The sequence below is a fragment of the Phoxinus phoxinus genome (assembly GCF_949152265.1).
Source record: "Phoxinus phoxinus genome assembly, chromosome: 7".
In the NCBI taxonomy this organism is placed as follows: Eukaryota; Metazoa; Chordata; class Actinopteri; order Cypriniformes; family Leuciscidae; genus Phoxinus; species Phoxinus phoxinus.
Window position 1 is genome coordinate 38,679,138 of NC_136882.1, and position 22,559 is coordinate 38,701,696.

General features: G+C 36.3%; 1 protein-coding gene across 3 annotated transcripts in view; it reads left to right on the plus strand.

Annotated features, from left to right (window-relative positions):
* Nucleotides 1-22,559, plus strand: part of rab3gap1 (RAB3 GTPase activating protein subunit 1) — a 63,396-nt gene that overhangs the window by 14,041 nt on the left and 26,796 nt on the right. For all 3 annotated transcript variants that reach the window (XM_079619626.1, XM_079619627.1, XM_079619628.1), the window contains exons 9-17: nt 1,135-1,216; nt 2,500-2,568; nt 4,503-4,576; nt 5,884-5,976; nt 7,769-7,938; nt 10,195-10,302; nt 14,245-14,417; nt 18,213-18,267; nt 22,098-22,421. In XM_079619626.1, the coding sequence (XP_079475752.1) occupies nt 1,135-1,216; nt 2,500-2,568; nt 4,503-4,576; nt 5,884-5,976; nt 7,769-7,938; nt 10,195-10,302; nt 14,245-14,417; nt 18,213-18,267; nt 22,098-22,421 (1,148 nt within the window). The remainder of the gene's footprint in view (nt 1-1,134; nt 1,217-2,499; nt 2,569-4,502; nt 4,577-5,883; nt 5,977-7,768; nt 7,939-10,194; nt 10,303-14,244; nt 14,418-18,212; nt 18,268-22,097; nt 22,422-22,559) is intronic.

The window sequence follows — 22,559 nt, forward strand, 5'->3', positions numbered from 1 at the left end:
TTAGCTTCAGTAGAGTTAGCTTCAGTAGAGTTAGCTTCAGTAAAGTTAGCTTCAGTAAAGTTAGCTTCAGTAGAGTTAGCTTCAGTAGAGTTAGCTTCAGTAAAGTTAGCGTCAGTAAAGTTAGCTTCAGTAGAGTTAGCTTCAGTAAAGTTAGCTTCAGTAAAGTTAGCTTCAGTAAAATTAGCTTCAGTAGAGTTAGCTTCAGTAAAGTTAGCTTCAGTAAAGTTAGCTTCAGTAACGTTAGCTTCAGTAAAGTTAGCTTCAGTGAAGTTAGCTTCAGTAAAGTTAGCTTCAGTAAAGTTAGCTTCAGTAAAGTTAGCTTCAGTAAAGTTAGCTTCAGTGAAGTTAGCTTCAGTAAAGTTAGCTTCAGTAAAGTTAGCTTCATTCATTGAGAGTAAAGGTATGACGTCACATGTGCGCCTTTTGGGTTTGTAGTCTTTGTAATGACGTATTTTCACAGTCTTACACCTCAACAGTTTTACATCAAACTGTGACTTTCTTGACTTTAAAATGTATCTTTTAAATGGACAAACATCATACGTGTAATTCAGGGCACAATTCAAACGAGATCAAAATATTTGTTGTCTCTCGCCATTGACTACCATACAATATTATTCCGAAATAAGGTCCCATGGTCCACCGGAAGGGGAGGGGCCTAACCCAGGCTCTCTATATCTTTATCGTTGTCATTATTCTCCTTTAATATCTTCAGTCATTTTGCTTCTCTAGTAAATGTATCTTGATATAAGAATGTTTAGATATTTGTGCTGGGAAACAAGACAGAAATACTGAGAAAGAACATAATTTTTTTGCAGTGTAGGCGCAGCAGAGTGTATGGAAATTTTTATTTGATACATTGGAGAAGCTTTCGCTGTTGTTGCCATGGAGTCGCGTGTGTGTGTCGATCAGAACATCTCTGTCAATATTACATTTACTCAGTGGATCCGGTGCGCTGTGAGTGTGTTTACCTCTGTATTAAGCAGTGCAGGAGATGTTTACACAGCCAGATGATAATATTCTACGTATATCCTGAGTTGATTAATTTCACTGCTCTATATTACTTTGATCATAAGCTAAAATGAAAATCAAAGTTAATATAAAATGAAAAGGTGTGTGTGTGTGTGTTGTTTTTAGACTTTGATGCGCTTCTCACTGGAGAGGTGGGCGGCGTGGAGTTTGGCAAACTTCCTTTTGGAGCGTGTGAAGATCCCATCAGGTGCGTTTGTGTTCAATGTCACGGCGGTATAATGTGCAGAGCTGCTTTTCTCTATACCAACCTGCATTAAAACTGCATTAAAGGGAAATCTGAATAAATAGATAAGTATATAGGTTAATAATCCATCTTAATGCAGCAGTGTCAGCGATTGAAAGGGCAAAGTTTTTTTCGGCAACGTGAGATTACTTATTAATATTTTTTTATGACAATTAAGCACATTTTGCCCAAATTCTCACTACCGTGATGCAAAAAAAAAAAAAAAAAACACATACAGTATACTTATATTCAATATATATATGTATATATTCATATATTATATAATACATATAAAAATATGAATACATATATTTATTTATATATATATAAAATAGAGTAGAATATGTATTGTGAAAAGCGCTATACAAATAAATGTGAATATTTTTCTAAAGTCTGCATTTATTTGATCAATAATACAGTAAAATTTGTGAAATATTATTACAATTTAAAAACAGTAAAACTGAAGACTGGAGTAATGATGCTGAACATTCAGCTTTGATCACAGGAATAAATTACACGTTAATATATATTAACATAGAAAACACTTCTATATTTCACAATATTACTGTTTTTACTGTATTTTTTATTAAATAAATGCAGCTTTGGTGAGCAGAAGAGACTTCTTACTGACCCCAAAACATTTAGTTAATCAAAAATACAGTAAAATAACAGTCATATTTTCAGAAAATATTCTTATGCTTTTTCGGCAATCAGCATAAAAATCATAAATAATAATTCAGTACACCAAATAATATCATGACGCGTATTTACAGTTGTACTCTACAAATATACATTGTCTGATTGATTTGTTTTTGCATTACAGTAAAGGTGCATACTGAGCATTTCAATGATTTGATTTTAGATATAGACATGTTTGCAGTGTGTTGTCCAGTAGGTGGCACTGACCCCAAACTCCTCATGGACCGTCAATAACAATTACATCACTTCCTTTCAGAACATCAAGACGTTGCCTCTATGCATTAATGCATTAGGCGCACAATCACATAGCATCAAAATGCTTTAAAAAACTCCTGAGAGATCACATGACCCAAATTAAGTGGAGTTTAAAGTTGGTTTCTGACAGAAATCAAAATGTTAAAGAAGGATAGTGACACTGAAACTAGAATAAAACAATGTCCCCGGGTCACTCAGCTCAGATTTAGTTAATTTAAATGTTAATTTTGTGCTGATTAAATAGTAAAAGCTGCACATGTAAATCAAATCACACTTTTTTTCTTTTTCTTCAGTGAACTGCATCTTGCAACAACGTGGCCGAACCTGACGGAGGGAATCGTTGTGGACAATGATGTTTATTCGTGAGTGTTTTCCAAGTGTCCACCAAACACACACACTGCGCTTTTATAAAACGGACATTTTTTTTGTGCAGCGTGGGGTGATGAAAATAGAACAGTGATGTAATCGTTTTTTATAGTAATTCATGAATATGCATGATGCACGAAAACAACTCCAGCTGATGTCAGTGCCAGATCCATGTTTCGTCACCTCGTAAAGAACCTGTTACCCATAATAATTTTTCACAGCTCAGGAGAAGAGGGCGGGTGTGTGTGTGTGTGTGTGTGTGTGTGTGTGTGTGTGTGTGTGTGTGTGTGTGTGTGTGTGTGTGTGTGTGTGTGTGTGTGTGTGTGTGTGTGTGTGTGTGTGTGTGTGTGTGTGTGTGTGTGTGTGTGTGTACCGCCTTAAAGACACCCAAGCCAAAATTGATTCGCGCCGCATTATTTTACGCCTTTTAGTTTAGTGATGAAGTGCTGCTCAGTGAGCCGTAGCGTCACATTAACACGTGCTGTTTTCTCAAGTCTCATTCGGTGTGTGTGTGTGTGTGTGTGTGTGTGTGTGCTGATGAACTCTTACTTCTGGAGTACAGAGTTTTTTTAAATGATTTTGAACAAACATTCACACAATGAAGTGTGCTCAAGCGCTCTTATTTCACACGCTCGCGCGGTTTGAGCGTGAAAACGCCATATTTGCCTGATTTTTCAACAGATTTTTAAGCATTAGTAGTGATTGTTCAGATAGTTATTGGCATCAGCACTCAGCACTTCTCGATGGGAAGGATGTGCAAAAAAATGATGTTGTTCCTCAGTATTTTTGTCTTGTTTTCCATCCAGTACAAATATCTAAACATTCTGAAATCAAGATTAGGGATGAAAATTTTGGCCGATAACCGATAATTCTTTATATTTGAAAGCCTATAACCGATATATTGGCCGATAAATCGAAATTCACGTTTTTATAAATTTTTTAGAGGCTCCTGACTAAAAAACTAAAGTCTCACCATTAAAATCCATGTTAGTATTAGTTCAAGAATAAAATAAAAATATCGGATTGGTATCGGTATCGGCAAATAGCCAAAGCTGCGGCATCGGTATCGGAAGTGAAAAAGTGGTATCGGGACATCGCTAGTCCCAAGCACACTATTATAATGATGTTATTATAATTCTATAGCCTTTATGACAGACTTGGATGTTGCACTTAACAAATATTTTCCTTTTTTGAAGTGATTTCAATCATATTTCAAGCAATTCAAAACCATCATGTTGAACAGTGAAGTGTCTCAGCTTAAGGAAATAATCCATTATTTATCGTCTTTAAATATATCAGCCAAATATCTTTATTGGGACGATTTATTTTTTCTTGTTTTAAGCAAAAACTCACTTAATTTTGAACAATTTTTCAGAAAACAAGAGTTAATATCTTAAGTCATTTTGCTTCTCCAGGAAATGTGTCTTGATTTAAGAATGTTTACATATTTGTACTGGAAAACAAGACAAATATAATAAGTAAGCAATGTAGTGTTCACATTAGACACTCTTGTTTTACAATAAAAATATAAGTGACATGTTTAAAATATAAACATAAGTGACATTATGCTTAAAACAAGAACAAATATCTGCCAATGGAGTCCGAAAAATAATAATGTTTTCTGTTTAAATTAAGTTTATTTTTCTGACCCCATTGGCAGATATTTGTTCTTGTTTTAAGCGAAAACTCACTTAATTTTGAACAATTTTTCAGAAAACAAGAGTTAATATCTTCAATCATTTTGCCTGTCAAGTAAATGTATCTTGATTTAAGACTGTTAAGTATTTTTATCTTGTTTCTGTGTAGTGTTCACATATATTTAGACAAACATCTTTAGATTGCAATGCAACTTTATAACTAGACACAAGCGTGTTTGTTTTAGTGAAGGTTCCTCGAGGAATGAATGTACGTGTCTGTTTTTCTCTCTCAGCGATCTGGATCCACTTCAAGCGCCTCACTGGTCTGTTCGAGTGCGGAAAGCTGAAAACCCGCAGTGTTTGCTGGGTAAGAGCGGCCGCTAACACACAGACACACTGCAAAAAGTGCTTTTCTTACTTAGTATTTTTGTCTCGTTTCCAGTCCAAATATCAAACATTTCTTAAATCAAGATCCATTTACTAAAGTTGTAAAATTACATAAGATATTAAGTCTTGTTTTCTGGGGAAATAAATCAAAAAAGCTCAATTATCTGTCAATGGGGTAATACAAATAATATTGTTTCTGTTTGAATTAAGATTATTTTTCTTATCCCATTGGCAGATAATTTTGCTTTTTTTTTTTTTAAGCATAAACTCACTTAATTTTGATTCATTCCCTCGGAAAACAGGACATAATATCTTATGACATTTTACTCATCTAGTAAATGCATCTTGATTTAAGTATTTTTATATATTTGGTGAAACTAGAAAAATTTGTAATATGGTGCAAAAGTTCATTTATTTCAGTAATTCAACTTAAAAGATGAAACTAATATATTATACAGACTCATTACATGCAAAGTGAGATATTTCAAGCCTTTATTTGTTTGAAAATGAAAACCTTTTCACAATATTCTAATTTTGAATTTGGGGTTTTCATAAGCTGTACGCCATCATCAAAACACTGCAAAAAATGCTTTTCTTACTTACTATTTTTGTTTTGTTTCCAGTCCAAATATCTAAAAATTCTTAAACCAAGAAGCGTTTACTAGAGAAGTAAAATGACATTAGAAATTCTATTTTGTTTTAAGATAAAAAGAAAGTAATTTAAGTAATTTTTACTTAAAACGAGCAAAATTATCTGCCAATGGGGTAAGCAAAAAAATCTGAATTCGAATGGAAAACAAGAAAAAAAATCTTAATTCAAATGGAAACCAAGAATTTTTTGCTTACCCCATTGGCAGATAATTTTGCTCGTTTTAAGTAAAAATTACTTAAATTACTTTCTTTTTATCTTAAAACAAAATTGAATTTCTTATGTCATTTTACTTCTCTAGTAAACGCTTCTTGGTTTAAGAATTTTTAGATATTTGGACTGGAAACAAAACAAAAATACTAATTAAGAAAGTATTTTTTGCAGTGAAATTATAACAAATAAAGGCTTGAAATATCTCACTTTGCATGTAATGAGTCTATATAATATATTAGTTTCACCTTTTAAGTTGAATTCCTGAAATAAATTCACTTTTGCACCATATCCACATTATTCGAGTTTATCCTGACCGGAAACAAGAGAAAAATACTAAGTAAGAACAGCATGTTTTGCAGTGAGCGAGAGGAAAGATGAGCGCTAGATGAGCGCGGTTGAGCCTGATGTGTTGTCTTGATCCTCAGGTGAATTTCTCATGGAGTTCTTCAAACTTTGCAGTCGGAAGGAAACCTCGGAGGAGATTCTGGGGAGAAACTCGGTTGAAGAGGAAGGGAAAGGTCATCCTGAACATTTCTTTCTAGATATTAATTAACCACATATGTCTGGACTATCTCATTAGGCATCTTCTTGAGACACATTTCACTGGTTTTAGGGTTTTGGCTTTTATCTGAATGGTAAAGACAATGATTGTTTAAAGGTTTTTAGGGTTATAGGGTTAAAGCTATTTGTTCTGATGTTCTTCCTACTTCTGGTCCGTGAGAGAATAACTGCAAAAAATACTTTCTTACTCAGTATTTGTCTCTTGTTTCCAGTCCAAATATCTAAAATTTCTTAAATCAAGATGCATTTACTAGTTGAGTAAAACAACATTAGATATTATGTCCTGTTTTCCAGGGGAATTAATCAAAATTAAGTGAGTTGATGCTTAAAAAAAGCCAAATTATCTGCCAATGGGGTAAGAACAATAATCTTAATTCAAACAAAAACAATATTATTTTTTTTATACCCCATTGGCAGATAATTTTGCTTATTTTAAGCAAAAACTCACTTAATTTTGATTCATTTCCCCAGAAAACAAGACTTAATATCGAATATAATTTTACTTCTTTAGTAAATGCATCTTGATTTAAGAAATGTTTGATATTTGGACTGGAAACAAGACAAAAATACTAAGTAAGAAAAGCATTTTTTTGCAGTGCAGATGTACATGTCCGGATCCGAATGTACTTGAATCAAACTTCATGTGTCATCAGCTTTATTTCTACATACAGATTGTTTTAAAGCAGCTTCACAGTAATAAACAGGACAATAACAGAATCAATAATGCAGAATTCATCAAATATGAGGCAGATCGGTTCAGTGTTTATTCAGTTCAGTTCAATAACCGTGTCATCCGTTCATGTCCGCCATTTTAATATCCTGAAAAATACTAGCTTGGAGATATTCACATTGCAAAACTGATTTTCTTTCTTAGTATTTTTGTCTCGTTTTCCTGTACAAATATCGAAACATTCTGAAATCAAGATACTTTAATTCGAGAAGCAAAATGACTGAAGATATGAAGTGTCAAAACAAGAACAAATATCTGCCATAATGTTTCCCTTCAAATTAAGATTATTTTTTTGACGCCCAGTGGCAGATGTTTTTCCTGTTTTAAACATTTAATCACTTAATTTAATTTAATAAAGTCATTTTGCTGCTCAAGTAAAAGTATCTTGAGACATGTTTATACTTGTTTTTAGTCTGGAAACCAAGACAAAAATACTGAGGAAGAAATTAAAGAACATAATTTTTTTCATTGCACCGTCATTCTGAGGACAAAATCAGTTTCTAACAGCGGCTGCTCAACTCTCATCACTCACATGTGACCCTGGATCACAAACCCAGTCTGGAGTCGCACGGGTATATCTGTGGCAATATCCAACTATACACTGCATGGGTCAAAATTATCCATTTTTCTTTTATGCCAAAAATCATTAGGATATTAAGATCATGTTCCATGAAGATACTTAGTAAATTTCCTACCGTAAATATATAAAGCATGTATTTTTGTGAGTGAATGCAGCACAATCGTGAACATAAATGCACAACTTTAAAGGAGATTTTCTCAATGTTTCGATTTTTTTGCTCCTCAGATTCCAGATTTTCAATAGTTGTGTCTCGACCAAATATTGTCCTATCCTAACAAACCACACATCAATGGAAAGCTTATTTATTCAGCTTTCAGATGATGTATACATCTTAATTTTAAAAAATTGACCCATGTGACTGGTTTTGTGGTCCAGGGTCACAATATTATGTGTATGTTTTGATTGACTGACTCCGCCCACCTCTGTGATGTTTCCATAGAGAATAGTGACATCACTCAAGCCTTGTCCAAACTGACGGAGCCGGCTGCTGTTCCCATCCACAAGCTGTCCGTCTCCAACATGGTCCACAGCGCACGCAAGCGCATACGGCGACACAAACGGGTCGAGGAGTCGCCTCTTAACAACGACGTGCTGAACTCCATCCTGCTGGTGAGGAGCTGTTAAAGCAGAGAGCATGCTGGGTATTTACATGCGCCTGATCGGCAGCGTGATCAGTGTGAGGAAGTGGATGATGAGGATGTATTGATCAGACGCCGGCCGTTGTGTAATAATTAATGCTGGGCAACGATTAATCGGATCCAAATGAAAAGTTTGTGTTTACATAATATATATGTGTGTGTATTGTGTATAATTATTTTGTATATATAAATACACACACATGCATGTATATATTTAAGAAATATTTGCATGTATATACTGTATATATTATACATAATTTATATTATATATAAATATTTTGCATATAAATAACACATTTTCTTAAATATATACATGCTTGTGTGTTTATTAGAATATAATAAACTAGAATATGGTGCAAAAGTTCATTTATTTCAGTAATTCAACTTAAAAGGTTTAAACTAATATATTATATAGACTCATTACATGCAAAGTGAGATATTTCAAGCCTTTATTTGTTATAATTATGATGATTATGGCTTACAGCTTATGAAAACCTTTTCACAATATTCTAATCTTGAATTTGGGGTTTTCATAAGCTGTAAGCCATAATCATCAAAATTATAACAAATAAAGGCTTGAAATATCTCACTTTGCATGTAATGAGTCTATATAATATATTAGTTTCACCTTTTAAGTTGAATTACTGAAATAAATGAACTTTTGCACGATATTAAACATTTTCAAGTTTCACCTGTAGCTATATAAACACACACATGCATGTATATATTTAAGAAAATGTGGGCTCCAGCTTGTGTAGTTTAATGCATTTGTGAGTTGGCACAACTTTAGCAAGCAGGAATTGCAGGTGGTGCTCCTGTGAGCGCTGATGTTGCACATTCCTGTTTAATTAGCCTAAACGAGACTGATGTTTATTTCAGGAGTCACGTTGGCTGTTTGATTCGCATTAAAACATGCCAGATGATTTGTGCAGGTTATTTGCATATTTAGCAATTTGGCATGTGTCTGCACCGGACCAAACTAAATTACTCTCATTGCAATCATTGCAAATATCATGAATTGATTGATATGATTAGTTATGTTTAAATCACTTCTGACTGTAACATAACTGTCGGCTCATCTGCTCATTGAAATCTTGTGTATACTATATATATAAAGTATATATATATATACCAGTGGTGGGCTGTCAGGGCCAGCAAGGCCTAAACACTATCAGAATCACTGACTTGCACTTTAATATTTTTTTTTTATGAATGAGTATTAAATTATTCCCAATTATCCGTTCTTTTAATTTTGCAACAGCTTATGAAAACCTTTTCACAATATTCTAATCTTGAATTTGGGGTTTTCATAAGCTGTAAGCCATAATCATCAAAATTATAACAAATAAAGGCTTGAAATCTTACTTTGCATGTAACTGTGCGTTCACACCGCCGGCGGCGAGAGCGTCAAATTGGCCGGAAGCCATTCATTTTCAATGAGAGCCGGCGGCGAGCTCTGGCGAGGGCGGCGCGGCGCGTCTTGGACGGCGAGAGCGGCGAGAAGAGTTGAAATATTTCAACTTTATGGTAATAAGCTATGACGCGGTTCGGCGGCAACCAGCGGCAACCAATCGGAATGTAGAAGTCCTCCGCCTGAGAGGATACCAGAGAACACAATCCTGTAAACTTTGGTTCCGACCACATTAGTTCCTAAGCAAAATGGAGGAAAAGTTAATTATTTCTGTTCCGGGTTTCCCGTTATTGTACGACGTGTCCCTGTTTACATACAGGGACATTAATAAAAAGAACGACGAATGGAAAAAGGTGTCTGAAATTGTTGGTGTTTTGTTACTTTCACATTTAAAAGATTTTAATAGGTTAACTTATACCCTACGTGTGGCCAGTATGCACAAAATATGAAACTGATTTATGTTCAGTTCTTATTTGCTTTGCGGCTCCTTTAAATAAAGTTTTTAAAAAATCACGCATTCTAAAATCTACGTCAGAGCGTCAGAGAGTCCCCGAATCTCACGGCGTCGGTGGCAGGGCGGTGAGAGCGAATTTTGCCGCTCTCGCCGCCGGCGGTGTGAACGTACAGTAATGAGTCTATATAATATATTAGTTTCACATTTTAAGTTGATTTACTGAAATAAATGAACTTTTGCACCATATTCTAATTTGTGCTGTATACTTCAGAAATATAAGACATTTCTTATTATTATCAATGTTGAAAACAGTTGTGCTGCTGAGACGTCTAAAATGTGTGTTTTTTTTGTTTGTCCGTCAGTATCTTTTCCCAGATGCAGCTTTGGATAAAACAGACAGTAGTGATGTTAAATCCACACAGCCCAGCCCGGGTGGAAAGACTGAACCGGACAAAGACTCAGAGGATTACGTGAGTCTGATCATTGAATCATTGGACATTATCTCGTTAGGACATGATTCAGATGTAGAGCTGCACAATTCTGGATAAATTGAGGATCACGATTGTTTTTGTTTCAAATAGAGATCATGATTCTACCAGTATTCTGAACAGACAACTACCGTAATTTCCGGAGTATAAGTCGCATCAGTCAAAAAATGCGTCATGAAGAGGAAAAAAACATATATAAGTCGCACTGGACTATATGTCACATTTATTTAGAAATTTATTTCACAAAATCCAAGACCAAGAACAGACATTTAATCTGGAAAGGCAAGTTATTCAGCTGCACAACAGCACACAGAACAACAGATGAATAGTGTCCGGTGTGTTAGCGTAACTCATTAACAGTTATTCAGCGACACAATAGCATAAAGAACATATACCTGAGGCTGAATATGCTAAACTAACATTAGCCAGCGAGTCCAACAAGTTACCGGTCAGCAAGTTCACCAAGCTCCCGATCTCACTCCTCAACACTGGATCCATTGAGCTCTTCCTCGGTGTCGCTTCTGAACAACTCCGCTAACTAGAGCGCCCTCTCGCGGCTGTAGACGGTCATGTTTTCTCTTGGTTCATCTCAGTCAGTATGAATTAATTTTGATATATAAGTCGCACCTGACTATAAGTCGCAGGACCAGCCAAACTATGAAAAAAAGTGTGACTTATAGTCCGGAAAATACGGTTAACAGAATAACTGCATTTATTCGAGATTCTGACAAAATGTTAATCATGGCAGTCTATTTAAAAAAATATTTAATTAATTTGATTTCATCTTTTTTTTTTATTGATTTGAATGAATGCATGGCTCACTCATAAATACTAGAGGTCGACCGATTCATCGGTTTTGCCGATTAATCGGCACCGATTGTTGACTGGTGGAACTATCGTTATCGGCAAAAATATATACGATAGTTTTTCCTGGTTGCGTCCATTGCTGGAGCGGCTGAGAAGCGCACGCTGTCATTCATTACACCGTGTAAGAGCTGAGAAGGGTCTGCTGGCATGATGCAGTACAAGAGCGGCCTCTAGAGGTGTAATAAAAACTATCGCCTCGTGTTGTTTATTTCGACACGTGATTCTGCGTGCTGCACTGAGAGCACATGCTGCGTGGAGAGCGCTGACATCAGACGCGCGTTTAAAGCACCGACAGCTCAAATGTATGTATACAGTACATTGTCATATCATTATAAAGTGATTAATTTGTTGACTAAATGCTGCATTAGTAGAGAAAGAACAGCACAACAGTATGTTTGTTTGCCTTCGAGGCTGAGAGGACGCTAACATTAGTAGTACCTCAAGCGGTTAAAACACTGACAAACATAAACGTAAGTCCGACCCGAATGTTTAATGTCACAATTGTTACCTCTATATTTGCATTAGTTCATATCCAGCTGGTCACTTTTATGTATTAAATATGCAGAGAAGTTGCATATTTAAAGCTAGAGACGTAAGCAAACTGATATGTTCATACAGCCGACAGAAACATAAACGAATCAGAAAAGCATTCGACTTCACTTTAATACAAATTTTGTTACTTTTTTATTAATTAAGTTGGCTTGAAAAGAACAGTTAAATAGTTAAATTTTGAATGTAACTGGTTTTATTTGTTATTTAGAGTATTACTTTTTGTTTCAGTTTGAATGAATGTCTTTTATTGACTTAAATATTTATTCACATTTATATATTTATTATATAAGTCGCATCAGTCAAAAAATGCGTCATGAAGAGGAAAAAAACATATATAAGTCGCACTGGACTATATGTCACATTTATTTAGAAATTTATTTCACAAAATCCAAGACCAAGAACAGACATTTAATCTGGAAAGGCAAGTTATTCAGCTGCACAACAGCACACAGAACAACAGATGAATAGTGTCCGGTGTGTTAGCGTAACTCATTAACAGTTATTCAGCGACACAATAGCATAAAGAACATATACCTGAGGCTGAATATGCTAAACTAACATTAGCCAGCGAGTCCAACAAGTTACCGGTCAGCAAGTTCACCAAGCTCCCGATCTCACTCCTCAACACTGGATCCATTGAGCTCTTCCTCGGTGTCGCTTCTGAACAACTCCGCTAACTAGAGCGCCCTCTCGCGGCTGTAGACGGTCATGTTTTCTCTTGGTTCATCTCAGTCAGTATGAATTAATTTTGATATATAAGTCGCACCTGACTATAAGTCGCAGGACCAGCCAAACTATGAAAAAAAGTGTGACTTATAGTCCGGAAAATACGGTTAACAGAATAACTGCATTTATTCGAGATTCTGACAAAATGTTAATCATGGCAGTCTATTTAAAAAAATATTTAATTAATTTGATTTCATCTTTTTTTTTTATTGATTTGAATGAATGCATGGCTCACTCATAAATACTAGAGGTCGACCGATTCATCGGTTTTGCCGATTAATCGGCACCGATTGTTGACTGGTGGAACTATCGTTATCGGCAAAAATATATACGATAGTTTTTCCTGGTTGCGTCCATTGCTGGAGCGGCTGAGAAGCGCACGCTGTCATTCATTACACAGTGTAAGAGCTGAGAAGGGTCTGCTGGCATGATGCAGTACAAGAGCGGCCTCTAGAGGTGTAATAAAAACTATCGCCTCGTGTTGTTTATTTCGACACGTGATTCTGCGTGCTGCACTGAGAGCACATGCTGCGTGGAGAGCGCTGACATCAGACGCGCGTTTAAAGCACCGACAGCTCAAATGTATGTATACAGTACATTGTCATATCATTATAAAGTGATTAATTTGTTGACTAAATGCTGCATTAGTAGAGAAAGAACAGCACAACAGTATGTTTGTTTGCCTTCGAGGCTGAGAGGACGCTAACATTAGTAGTACCTCAAGCGGTTAAAACACTGACAAACATAAACGTAAGTCCGACCCGAATGTTTAATGTCACAATTGTTACCTCTATATTTGCATTAGTTCATATCCAGCTGGTCACTTTTATGTATTAAATATGCAGAGAAGTTGCATATTTAAAGCTAGAGACGTAAGCAAACTGATATGTTCATACAGCCGACAGAAACATAAACGAATCAGAAAAGCATTCGACTTCACTTTAATACAAATTTTGTTACTTTTTTATTAATTAAGTTGGCTTGAAAAGAACAGTTAAATAGTTAAATTTTGAATGTAACTGGTTTTATTTGTTATTTAGAGTATTACTTTTTGTTTCAGTTTGAATGAATGTCTTTTATTGACTTAAATATTTATTCACATTTATATATTTATTTCATTTAGCATGTTTTCATGGTTCAATACAGTTTTTTTATTTTTTATAATAAAGTTCAGCACTGTTTTACTTGGAGTGTTATGTTTGTTTTTATCCAGTATCAATTTTAAAAACTATCGGTTCATTAATCGGTTATCGGCAAGTATGGCCCAACCTAGCTATCGTTATCGGTAAAATCCACTATCGGTCGACCTCTAATAAATACTTTCATTACTAGATGAATCAGCGTTTTTGAACGAATGATTCAATGACTCATTTTTAACAGTCACTTGTCGCCACCTACTGGTGTAATTGACACAATTTTTATGTGAACTATCAAGTTACTTTCAAAAGATGATTTACTCTATTTTGATCGCTACCGTACAGGTCAGTGTTTATGTCCGAGTTCTAAACTTTTATCCCAGTGCTTCTGTGATAAAATGAATTATTGTAATACAGAAATTATGACACAGTGTGGTGGTTTGAAAAAACTTTGTGAAGCTGTTTCATATCTATACATGACAACCGCTCTCTCTGTCTCAGAACGCAGATCTGAATGTTTGATCTGATCGTACTTGTCAAAGGTTTAATAGACAGAGCCGAATCGTTGTGATTTAGGAATAAGATCACGTGTGTGTTTGTATCGAGATTGGTTTGTGTCCTGACTGTGTTTTCCTGTGAACAGCATCTCTATAATCAGCTGAAATCGGCTTCGTGCGACAGTCTGACGTACCGCCTGGCCTTGTGCATGTGTATGGTTAACTTCCATCACGGAGGAGTGCGTGCCGTCGCTCACCTGTGGCAGGAGTTCGTGTTGGAGATGCGCTACCGCTGGGAAAACAACTGTCTGATCTATGGGTAAGAGAAGTCAAGCAAACCATGTGACGCACAGAATAAAGGCCCCTTCTCATCAAGAACCAGAACTATTTTAGTGTATGTTCTGTTATAAGCAATTGTGACCCTGGATCACAAAACCAGTCACGAGCCGCACGGGTATATCTATGGCTATAGCCAACAATACACCGCATGGGTCAAAATTATAAATTTTTCTTTTATGCCAAAAATTATTAGGCAAGGCAAGGCAAGGCAGGTTTATTTATATAGCACATTTCATACACAGTGGTAATTCAAAGTGCTTTACATAGAAGAAATTAAAATAATTACATAGATAATAAATTAAATAAGAATAATTAAAACAGTTTAGAAAATATAATACAGTGCAAACAGTCGGACGAACAGTGGCACAGTGCTCATTCAGTAAATGCAAAGCTAAACAGTGGTAATTCAAAGTGCTTTACATAGAAGAAATTAAAATAATCAAAAGAAATAATAATAATTAAAACCGTGTCTGAGATGGAAGTGATTGAGCAGGTTTGCGGAGCCACTGGACCTACAATCCAGGGACGTCCTCTGCTGGGGTGGTGTCTTTCACCAGTATTGCCCAGCGGGGCCCCCACAGAGCACGTTTCACTTTTGCTGTTTTAAACAAACAGCGAACCTCTATACTCTCCATAGTATAGCTAATCTTCACTCGCCTCGTCGGAGTGAAGCTCTCCCGTTCCCCTTCAAAATCTCCAGACAGCCCTAAAAATTAATAAAATCTTCCTGAATCACAGATTTGGAAAAATAAATAAAAAATAAAATAAAATACAGTGCAAACAGTTGGACGTATTTTATATCAACCGGTAGCTATTATAGATCTTTCTTTTTTATTAGGATATTAAGATCATGTTCCATGAAGATATTTAGTAAATTTCCTACCGTAAATATATAAAACATGTATTTTTGTGAGTGAATGCAGCACAATCGTGAACATAAATGCACAACTTTAAAGGAGATTTTCTCAATGTTTATATTTTTTGGCATCCTCAGATTCCAGATTTTCAATAGTTGTATCTCGACCAAATATTGTCCTATCCTAACAAACAACACATCAATGGAAATATTATATATTCAGCTTTCATGTTATATATAAATCTCAATTTCATAAAATGGACCCTTGTGATCCAGGGTCACAATTGACGTTTTTCCCCAAGTTTGCTCTGACTGGTAAACACCTTTGAACTACCATTGGTCCGTGGTGATGATGATGTAATAGGTGGTTGTGGCTCTGAGGCTCCGCCTCCTTTAATGTGGAAATCTTCTCCGGTTCATTTCTTCTGTTCAGTCCATCAAGGTCAGACACGAGTAAAACCATAATCACACTGGAGAGCCGCTTTATTGTAGAAACTAATTCTAACTGAAAGAGACACTGACACTGTTTTTCATGCTTAATACTGTGAAGCAATACGTGCTTTGACTGGATTATTAAAACTTTATAATTATAGTTATCATCCTTGATGTGAATGGGATTTGTGTTGGGATTGTGTGATGTAGATTTGTCCTGCTCTTCAAAAGAACTGATTCACAGAAACGAATCAAACCGGCCTAGTCTGTTGCTGTTTTAAAGAGGTTTAAATAAGAGACCTCAATAGATCATCTGTCTAAATGCTCTCAGACTCAGTCGAGTTTGATTCGCCACCGACAGTTAAAGGAGAACTCCGGTCAATTTTAACATTGAGCTAATTTTTTTGTAAATTTGGAGTGCTGTCAATACAGAGAACAACGACAAAAATCGGTGTTGCCTACACCGTGTTATCCTCTTTTTAAAATTTGCACCCTGTTGACTTCAATGGGGCAAGTTTTAAACCTGCTTTTAGCCTCTTAACATCCTTAATGTTTCATTACAAGTGCCCAGCCATGTTAGATGATAACTTCAGAGTGAACACGGGTGAATCTGACTGCAGTAGATGTGAAAGATATGAATAAAAATAATGTTATATCAGCCAGCGCAAATACCTGTATTTAGTTCCTGTTTTCGGTCGAAGTCCAAAGTAGTCGATTGTCGAGTTCACGCGCATAGGTTTAGTTACATATGATCACGCGCGTGAACTCGACAATCGACTACTTTGGACTTCGACCGAAAACAGGAACTAAATACAGGTATTTGCGCTGGCTGATATAACATTATTTTTATTCATATCTTTCACATCTACTGCAGTCAGATTCACCCGTGTTCACTCTGAAGTTATCATCTAACATGGCTGGGCACTTGTAATGAAACATTAAGGATGTTAAGAGGCTAAAAGCAGGTTTAAAACAACTTGCCCCATTGAAGTCAACAGGGTGCAAATTTTAAAAAGAGGATAACACGGTGTAGGCAACACCGATTTTTGTCGTTGTTCTCTGTATTGACAGCACTCCAAATTTACAAAAAAATTAGCTCAGTGTTAAAATTGACCGGAGTTCTCCTTTAATGGCCAAATAAAAAGCACACAAGGATTTTTACTTTATTTCATCAACATAATATCAAATAATCACTTTACAATTAGGTTTCCCCAAGTTTAAAATGGGTTTTAAAAACATGGAACAGGAAATTAACATTTTAAGTATAATCTTTTTTAAAGGGGGGGGGGTATAATGCCCTTTTTACAAGATGTAAAATAAATCTCTGATGTCCCCAGAGTGTGTGTGTGAAGTTTTAGCTCAAAATACCCCACAGATATTTTTATATATAATGTTAAAGTTGTCGCTTTTTGAGGGTGAGCAAAAATGCACTGTTTTGTGTCTGTCCCTTTAAATGCAAATGAGCTGCTGCTCCCAGCACAGGGGGCGGAGCTTCAACAGCTTGTGTCCTTTTACCTCACACACACACACACACACACACACATGCACTGAACATTTCAAACACTTTTATGTTAAAACCGGAGTCAGACAATGATGGAGAGACTCAAGAAGTGACAACATGTAGAAGCAACAGGACGTCTCTGAATGGTTAGTTGATGAATTTATGAAGCTTTATGTGTAGTTATCTTCTAGTCATTGATTAGCATATTCTGTCATGATAATCTATAAATCGTGTCTCGGGGGCGGGGTTTATGTAAATTATAGGGTTGGTGATGTCACTAACCCGGGAGGAATGTCGTGTAGTTCCTACCAGCCGTTTGTTGTAGTATAATAATAATAAATAATATAAAACACATCATATATCATATGTAAACATGTAAATGTTAACTAGGCTATTACTAGGCAGTTCTGTGTATCAACCAACTTTGCATGTGTGGAATGGATGATACCACAAAAGACCATTTTGCAAAAAATAAACAAATAAATCTCACAAGAGAGCATGCTGGGACCCCCAAATGCTCAAGCCAAACCTACACACTTGGATCCGTGTAACCCCTAGATATTTGTACTTGAAAACAAGACAGAAATTCTGAGTAAGATCATTTTTTGCAGTTTAGAATGAATATGAAGTCGATTGATTCGTGACACGCATATCAAGTCTGTTTTCTTGTCTGTCATCTAAAGCCCAGAAATCATTTGAGTGGAGGTGATGAATTGTGGCAGTGCTGTAATGTTGCTGTTCTCCGGGCCTGTTGGGAAAGAGCTGCAGGCGTCCGGATCATTGATAACATTGGCGGAGGAACAATAACGCAGTGTGTCACGGTTCCTCTGGCGTCCCTGCGGTCCTTCAACTCCTCATGTCATTGTGTGCAAATGAGTGAAGCCTTTGAGTACGGGCGGCTCTGTTCACCTCACGGCTGTTGTGCTGTGGCCTGATGGGACACTGTATTGATTGTTTGATGAACGCCTCTGTGTTGTGTGTTCCAGACTGGCGAGTGGCCCTCCTGATCTCAGGTGTTGTCTTCTACATCAGAAACTGCAGGTGAGTCTTCGTGTGCATTGAAGGGTGTGTGTTCACACTTCTTTTTGGACCAAGAAAAGTATAAATTTGTAGTCATTTAGCATTCACAGTGTAATTTTTAACACCGAACCTAAAGATACAAAACAACAAAAACGGCTTTTATGAAGGATATTTTGTGACAAAACTTAACGAACATCCAAAACAATGAGCTGAGAACTCATGAAGAGCTTAATGCATTTCTTACTTAGTATTTTTGTCTTGTTTCCGCACCAAATATCTAAAAACACTTAAATCAAGATGCATTTACTAGATGAGTAAAATGTCATAAAGCCGCGTTTCCACCGAAATTACCCGGAACAATTTGTCCCAGGAACTTTTTTCCCAGGAACTTTTTTTGCCCCAGACCGGTTGCTTTCTGCGTTTACACCGCGGCCTAAAGTACCGGGGAGATTATAAACTGCACGCGTCCGCTCCTCCCAGTCTGTGACGCACAGTAATCAGTTTTGAGCGCCACATTTATAATAAGTATGGAGGAGATTCAAACTGTGCTGAGGTTGTTTGTGATGTATTGGTTTACTAACGAGGTAATTAACAAAACGGCAGAAAAGAGACGAGCACTGATACTAAAGCGTGTTCAGAACGCTCGTAATGCTATAAAATTAGACGATGCGGACATTGACCGTGAGATGGCTGGGACGAACGCGCAGAAAATTTCCTGTTACACAAATACGCTTAATAAAGCCCGAACCTCGTCGTCGGTCCAGCTGTGGTTTTTTTAAAATTAAATTCCATATTTGCAGACAGACAACTCTGCATGAAGCCACGAACCGCAATAGATTTAAAAAATCCTATTAAAATCATAGACAGTATACACGGTTAAAATAGAATGCTGCGTGGAGTCATCCAATCAAAATGCGGCGTGAACACAACCAATCAGCATGTTCAGCGCACAAGTCCCGCCCCCGAAAGTTCCTGAACTTTAAAAATGTACCTCGCCAGCAGGGACTTTCTGAGGGGGAAATATTTACCCGGAACTTCATTTAGACCCTGATTCCTGCGGTGTAAACACACCGAGTACCAGCCCAAAGTTCCCAGTTCCTGGGGAAAGTTCCCGCGGTGGAAACGCGGCTTAAAGGGATAGTTCACTTTAAAATTGAAATTCTGTCATCATTTACTCACCCTCAAGTTGTTTCAAACCTGTATTAATTTATTTCTTCTGCTGAACACAAAGAAAGATATTTTGAAGAATGTCAGTAACTAAACAGTAGTCTGTACCCATTGACTTCCATAGTATTTTTTTTTCCTATACTATGGAAGTCAATGGGACCGGTTAACTGTCTGGTTACTGACATTCTTCAAAATATCTTTCTTTGTGTTCAGCAGAAGAAATAAATTAATACAGGTTTGAAACAACTTGAGGGTGAGTAAATGATGACAGAATTTTAATTTTAAAGTGAACTATCCCTTTATGATATTATGTCCTGTTTTCCAGGGGAATTAATCAAATTAAGTGAGTTGATGCTTAAAAAAAGCTAAATTATCTGCCAATGGGATAAGAAAAATAATCTTAATTCAAGCAGGAACAATATAATTTTTCATACCCCATTGGCAGATAATTACGCTTTTTTTAAGCATCGACTCACTTAATTTTTATTTATTTCCCCAGAAAACAAGACTTAATATCTAATATAATTTTACTTCTTTAGTAAATGCATCTTGATTTAAGAAACGTTTGATATTTGGACTGGAAACAAGACAAAAATACTAAGTAAGAAAAGCATTTTTTGCAGTAAAACCAAACCTGTCAAGTGTGAACACAGAGAGACTCTTTACACACGATCACATCTGTGAGACCATCCAGATCGGGTCAGCGTTCATTCACGAACACGCATGATAGGCATGTAAAATCAGATATTCAAATAAATATCTCAACTGAGCTTATTTGTGAAAATATCATCTCTTTATCATCAGCTTCAGTGTGAGTTCAGATTTAATCTTGGTAATGTCAAGTTGTCATGACAAGGACACTGACAGGTTATGATGTATTGGTTTATGTCAAGTTGTCATTACAAAGACATCTCAAACAATGTCATATTTGATTTATAAATGTCATAATTGAGCGAATGACACTTAATGACAGTTGTCATAAACATGCATAAAACCTCCTTAATATTCATGACATGTGTTATGTCAGTCTTATGCACACCCCTTCAAGTAAAGTGTTACCAAACATGGATAGGCATTTAGAATCCATCCTGCTTTAAAGAGCTCCAGCGTTTAAAGCGGCAGACGACAAAAAACTCATATAGTTTTTTTATAGTATTAATGGGCCTTTAGGTTATGACTTTATTATTTTCTTCTTTTTTTTATAAAAAAATTTCATCTGATTTTGATATAACTCTTAGGCTGTCCATTTAATTTTTCCAAGGACATTATCTATTTATTTTGACAAATTATAGAAAGAATGGTGACATTATATGTAGTTAAAGTCAACATGAAAACATAGAGTCCAGTGATAAAATAACAAATAACAGGACAAGTAGTTTGTTAAGGCTTGGTTTGTAGAGAATTACAAACATGCGCACATATATTCAAACACACATAACTATAGAATTAATTCTTGATGCGCACGTGAGCGGCATCTGCGTTTCTCACAGGTTCGTGTTTAAAGTCTGTGTAGAGAGAACGCTGTCGTCTTAGCGGCCTCTAATTTAATAACTAATGATCGTTGCGACGGAAGTGAATCAATCAAAACTAACTTTAGCTGGAAAATATCTTTATTCAAGAACCGCTATAAAGACAAAACACTCTGTTACCTTAAATTATACGTTTATCTCTGTAAAGCAGCTTTGAAACAATCTACATTGTTAAAAACGCTATATAAATGAAGATGACCTGACTTGGTAGAAGAAAGTGAGTCATGGAGTTTCAGAATGTAAATTATTTATTTTGTATTTCGTATTTTTTATACAGCCGTTTGGACATTCAGAGGCTCCGTAGTGAATGTGATCGCGTCTTCAGGTTTTGATCAGCATTGATCCGTCATAGAAACCCATGCGGTTTGTTTCTCTGAGCCAAACAGGAATGATTGTTGATGCTTAGTACCATCCTCTGCCCAGACTGGTTTATATGTATCTTTATTTTACTTCCTGAACTTTTTTGGACACACTACATTGTCAGTAAATTGAAAAACACACCAGCTTTTCACTGAAAATCGCCTATAATAATGTTAATAAATGGTTATAACTTGCTTAGGGATTGTTACATGTAGTCAAAATTTCATCTAGAATATACAAGTAAAACTTTCTAAAGGAAAAAATCCAAACTTCAGGAGGATTTGTTTGAGTTGAGTAAAAAAAAAATCACTAAAAATGTGCTACCGTTTTTCTTAAATCTGGTAAATTCATCCATTCCAAGACAAAATGAATGTAAAATTTGTAATTTAAATGAGCTAGATGGAAACTTCAAGTTCTTCTGATGCTGACTGCTATAATGGGTTAGAAAAACAAAGAAAAGGACAGGCGAGTCAGGTGCTCCAAAAATGTTCTAGGTCTTTAAGGGTTAATTCATCAGGGACGCATTAAATTAATCAAAAGTTGACTGTACATTCTTAATGTAACAAAAGATTATATTTAAAATAAATGCTGTTCTTTTATGCTTTCTATTCATCATCAAAGATTCCTGAAAAAAAGTATACGTTAATAATAATAATCAGAAATGTTTCTTGAGCACCATATCCGCATATAAGAGTGATTTCTGAAGGATCGTGTGACACTGACGACTCGGAAAAAAGAAAAATGAAGCGATGGTGAATTTACCGTGTGTTTAATTGTGCTCTGCATCACCCCCAGATGCTGAACTGCTGCATTGAGCGAAAGAGAGCAAGGGATGATGGGAGGAAGAACGCCGCGTCAGACGGAAGCCGAGACAAAAGCCGCTTGGCGCCGGAGAGCGCCGGACCTGCTGAGGTTTCTCCCGGGAAGTCGTGGGAATCATGGAGCGACAGTGAGGAGGAGTTCTTCGAGTGTCTGAGCGACACGGATGAGATGAAGGAGGTGGACACTGAGAACGAGAAAAAAACAGCCAATAAGAGCAAAGCAGAAGGTCGACTGCAGCCACACGGCAAAATCACTCTCCTGAACTCTCAGGAGCCGCTCTACATCCCCGTCACACAGGTACAACACACTCGCTGGTAGGGGTGTAACGGTACACAAAAATCACGGTTCGGTACGTACCTCGGTTTTAAAGTCACGGTTCGGTTTATTTTCGGTACAGTAAGGGAAAGAAATGCAAACATTAAACTGCAGGTTGTT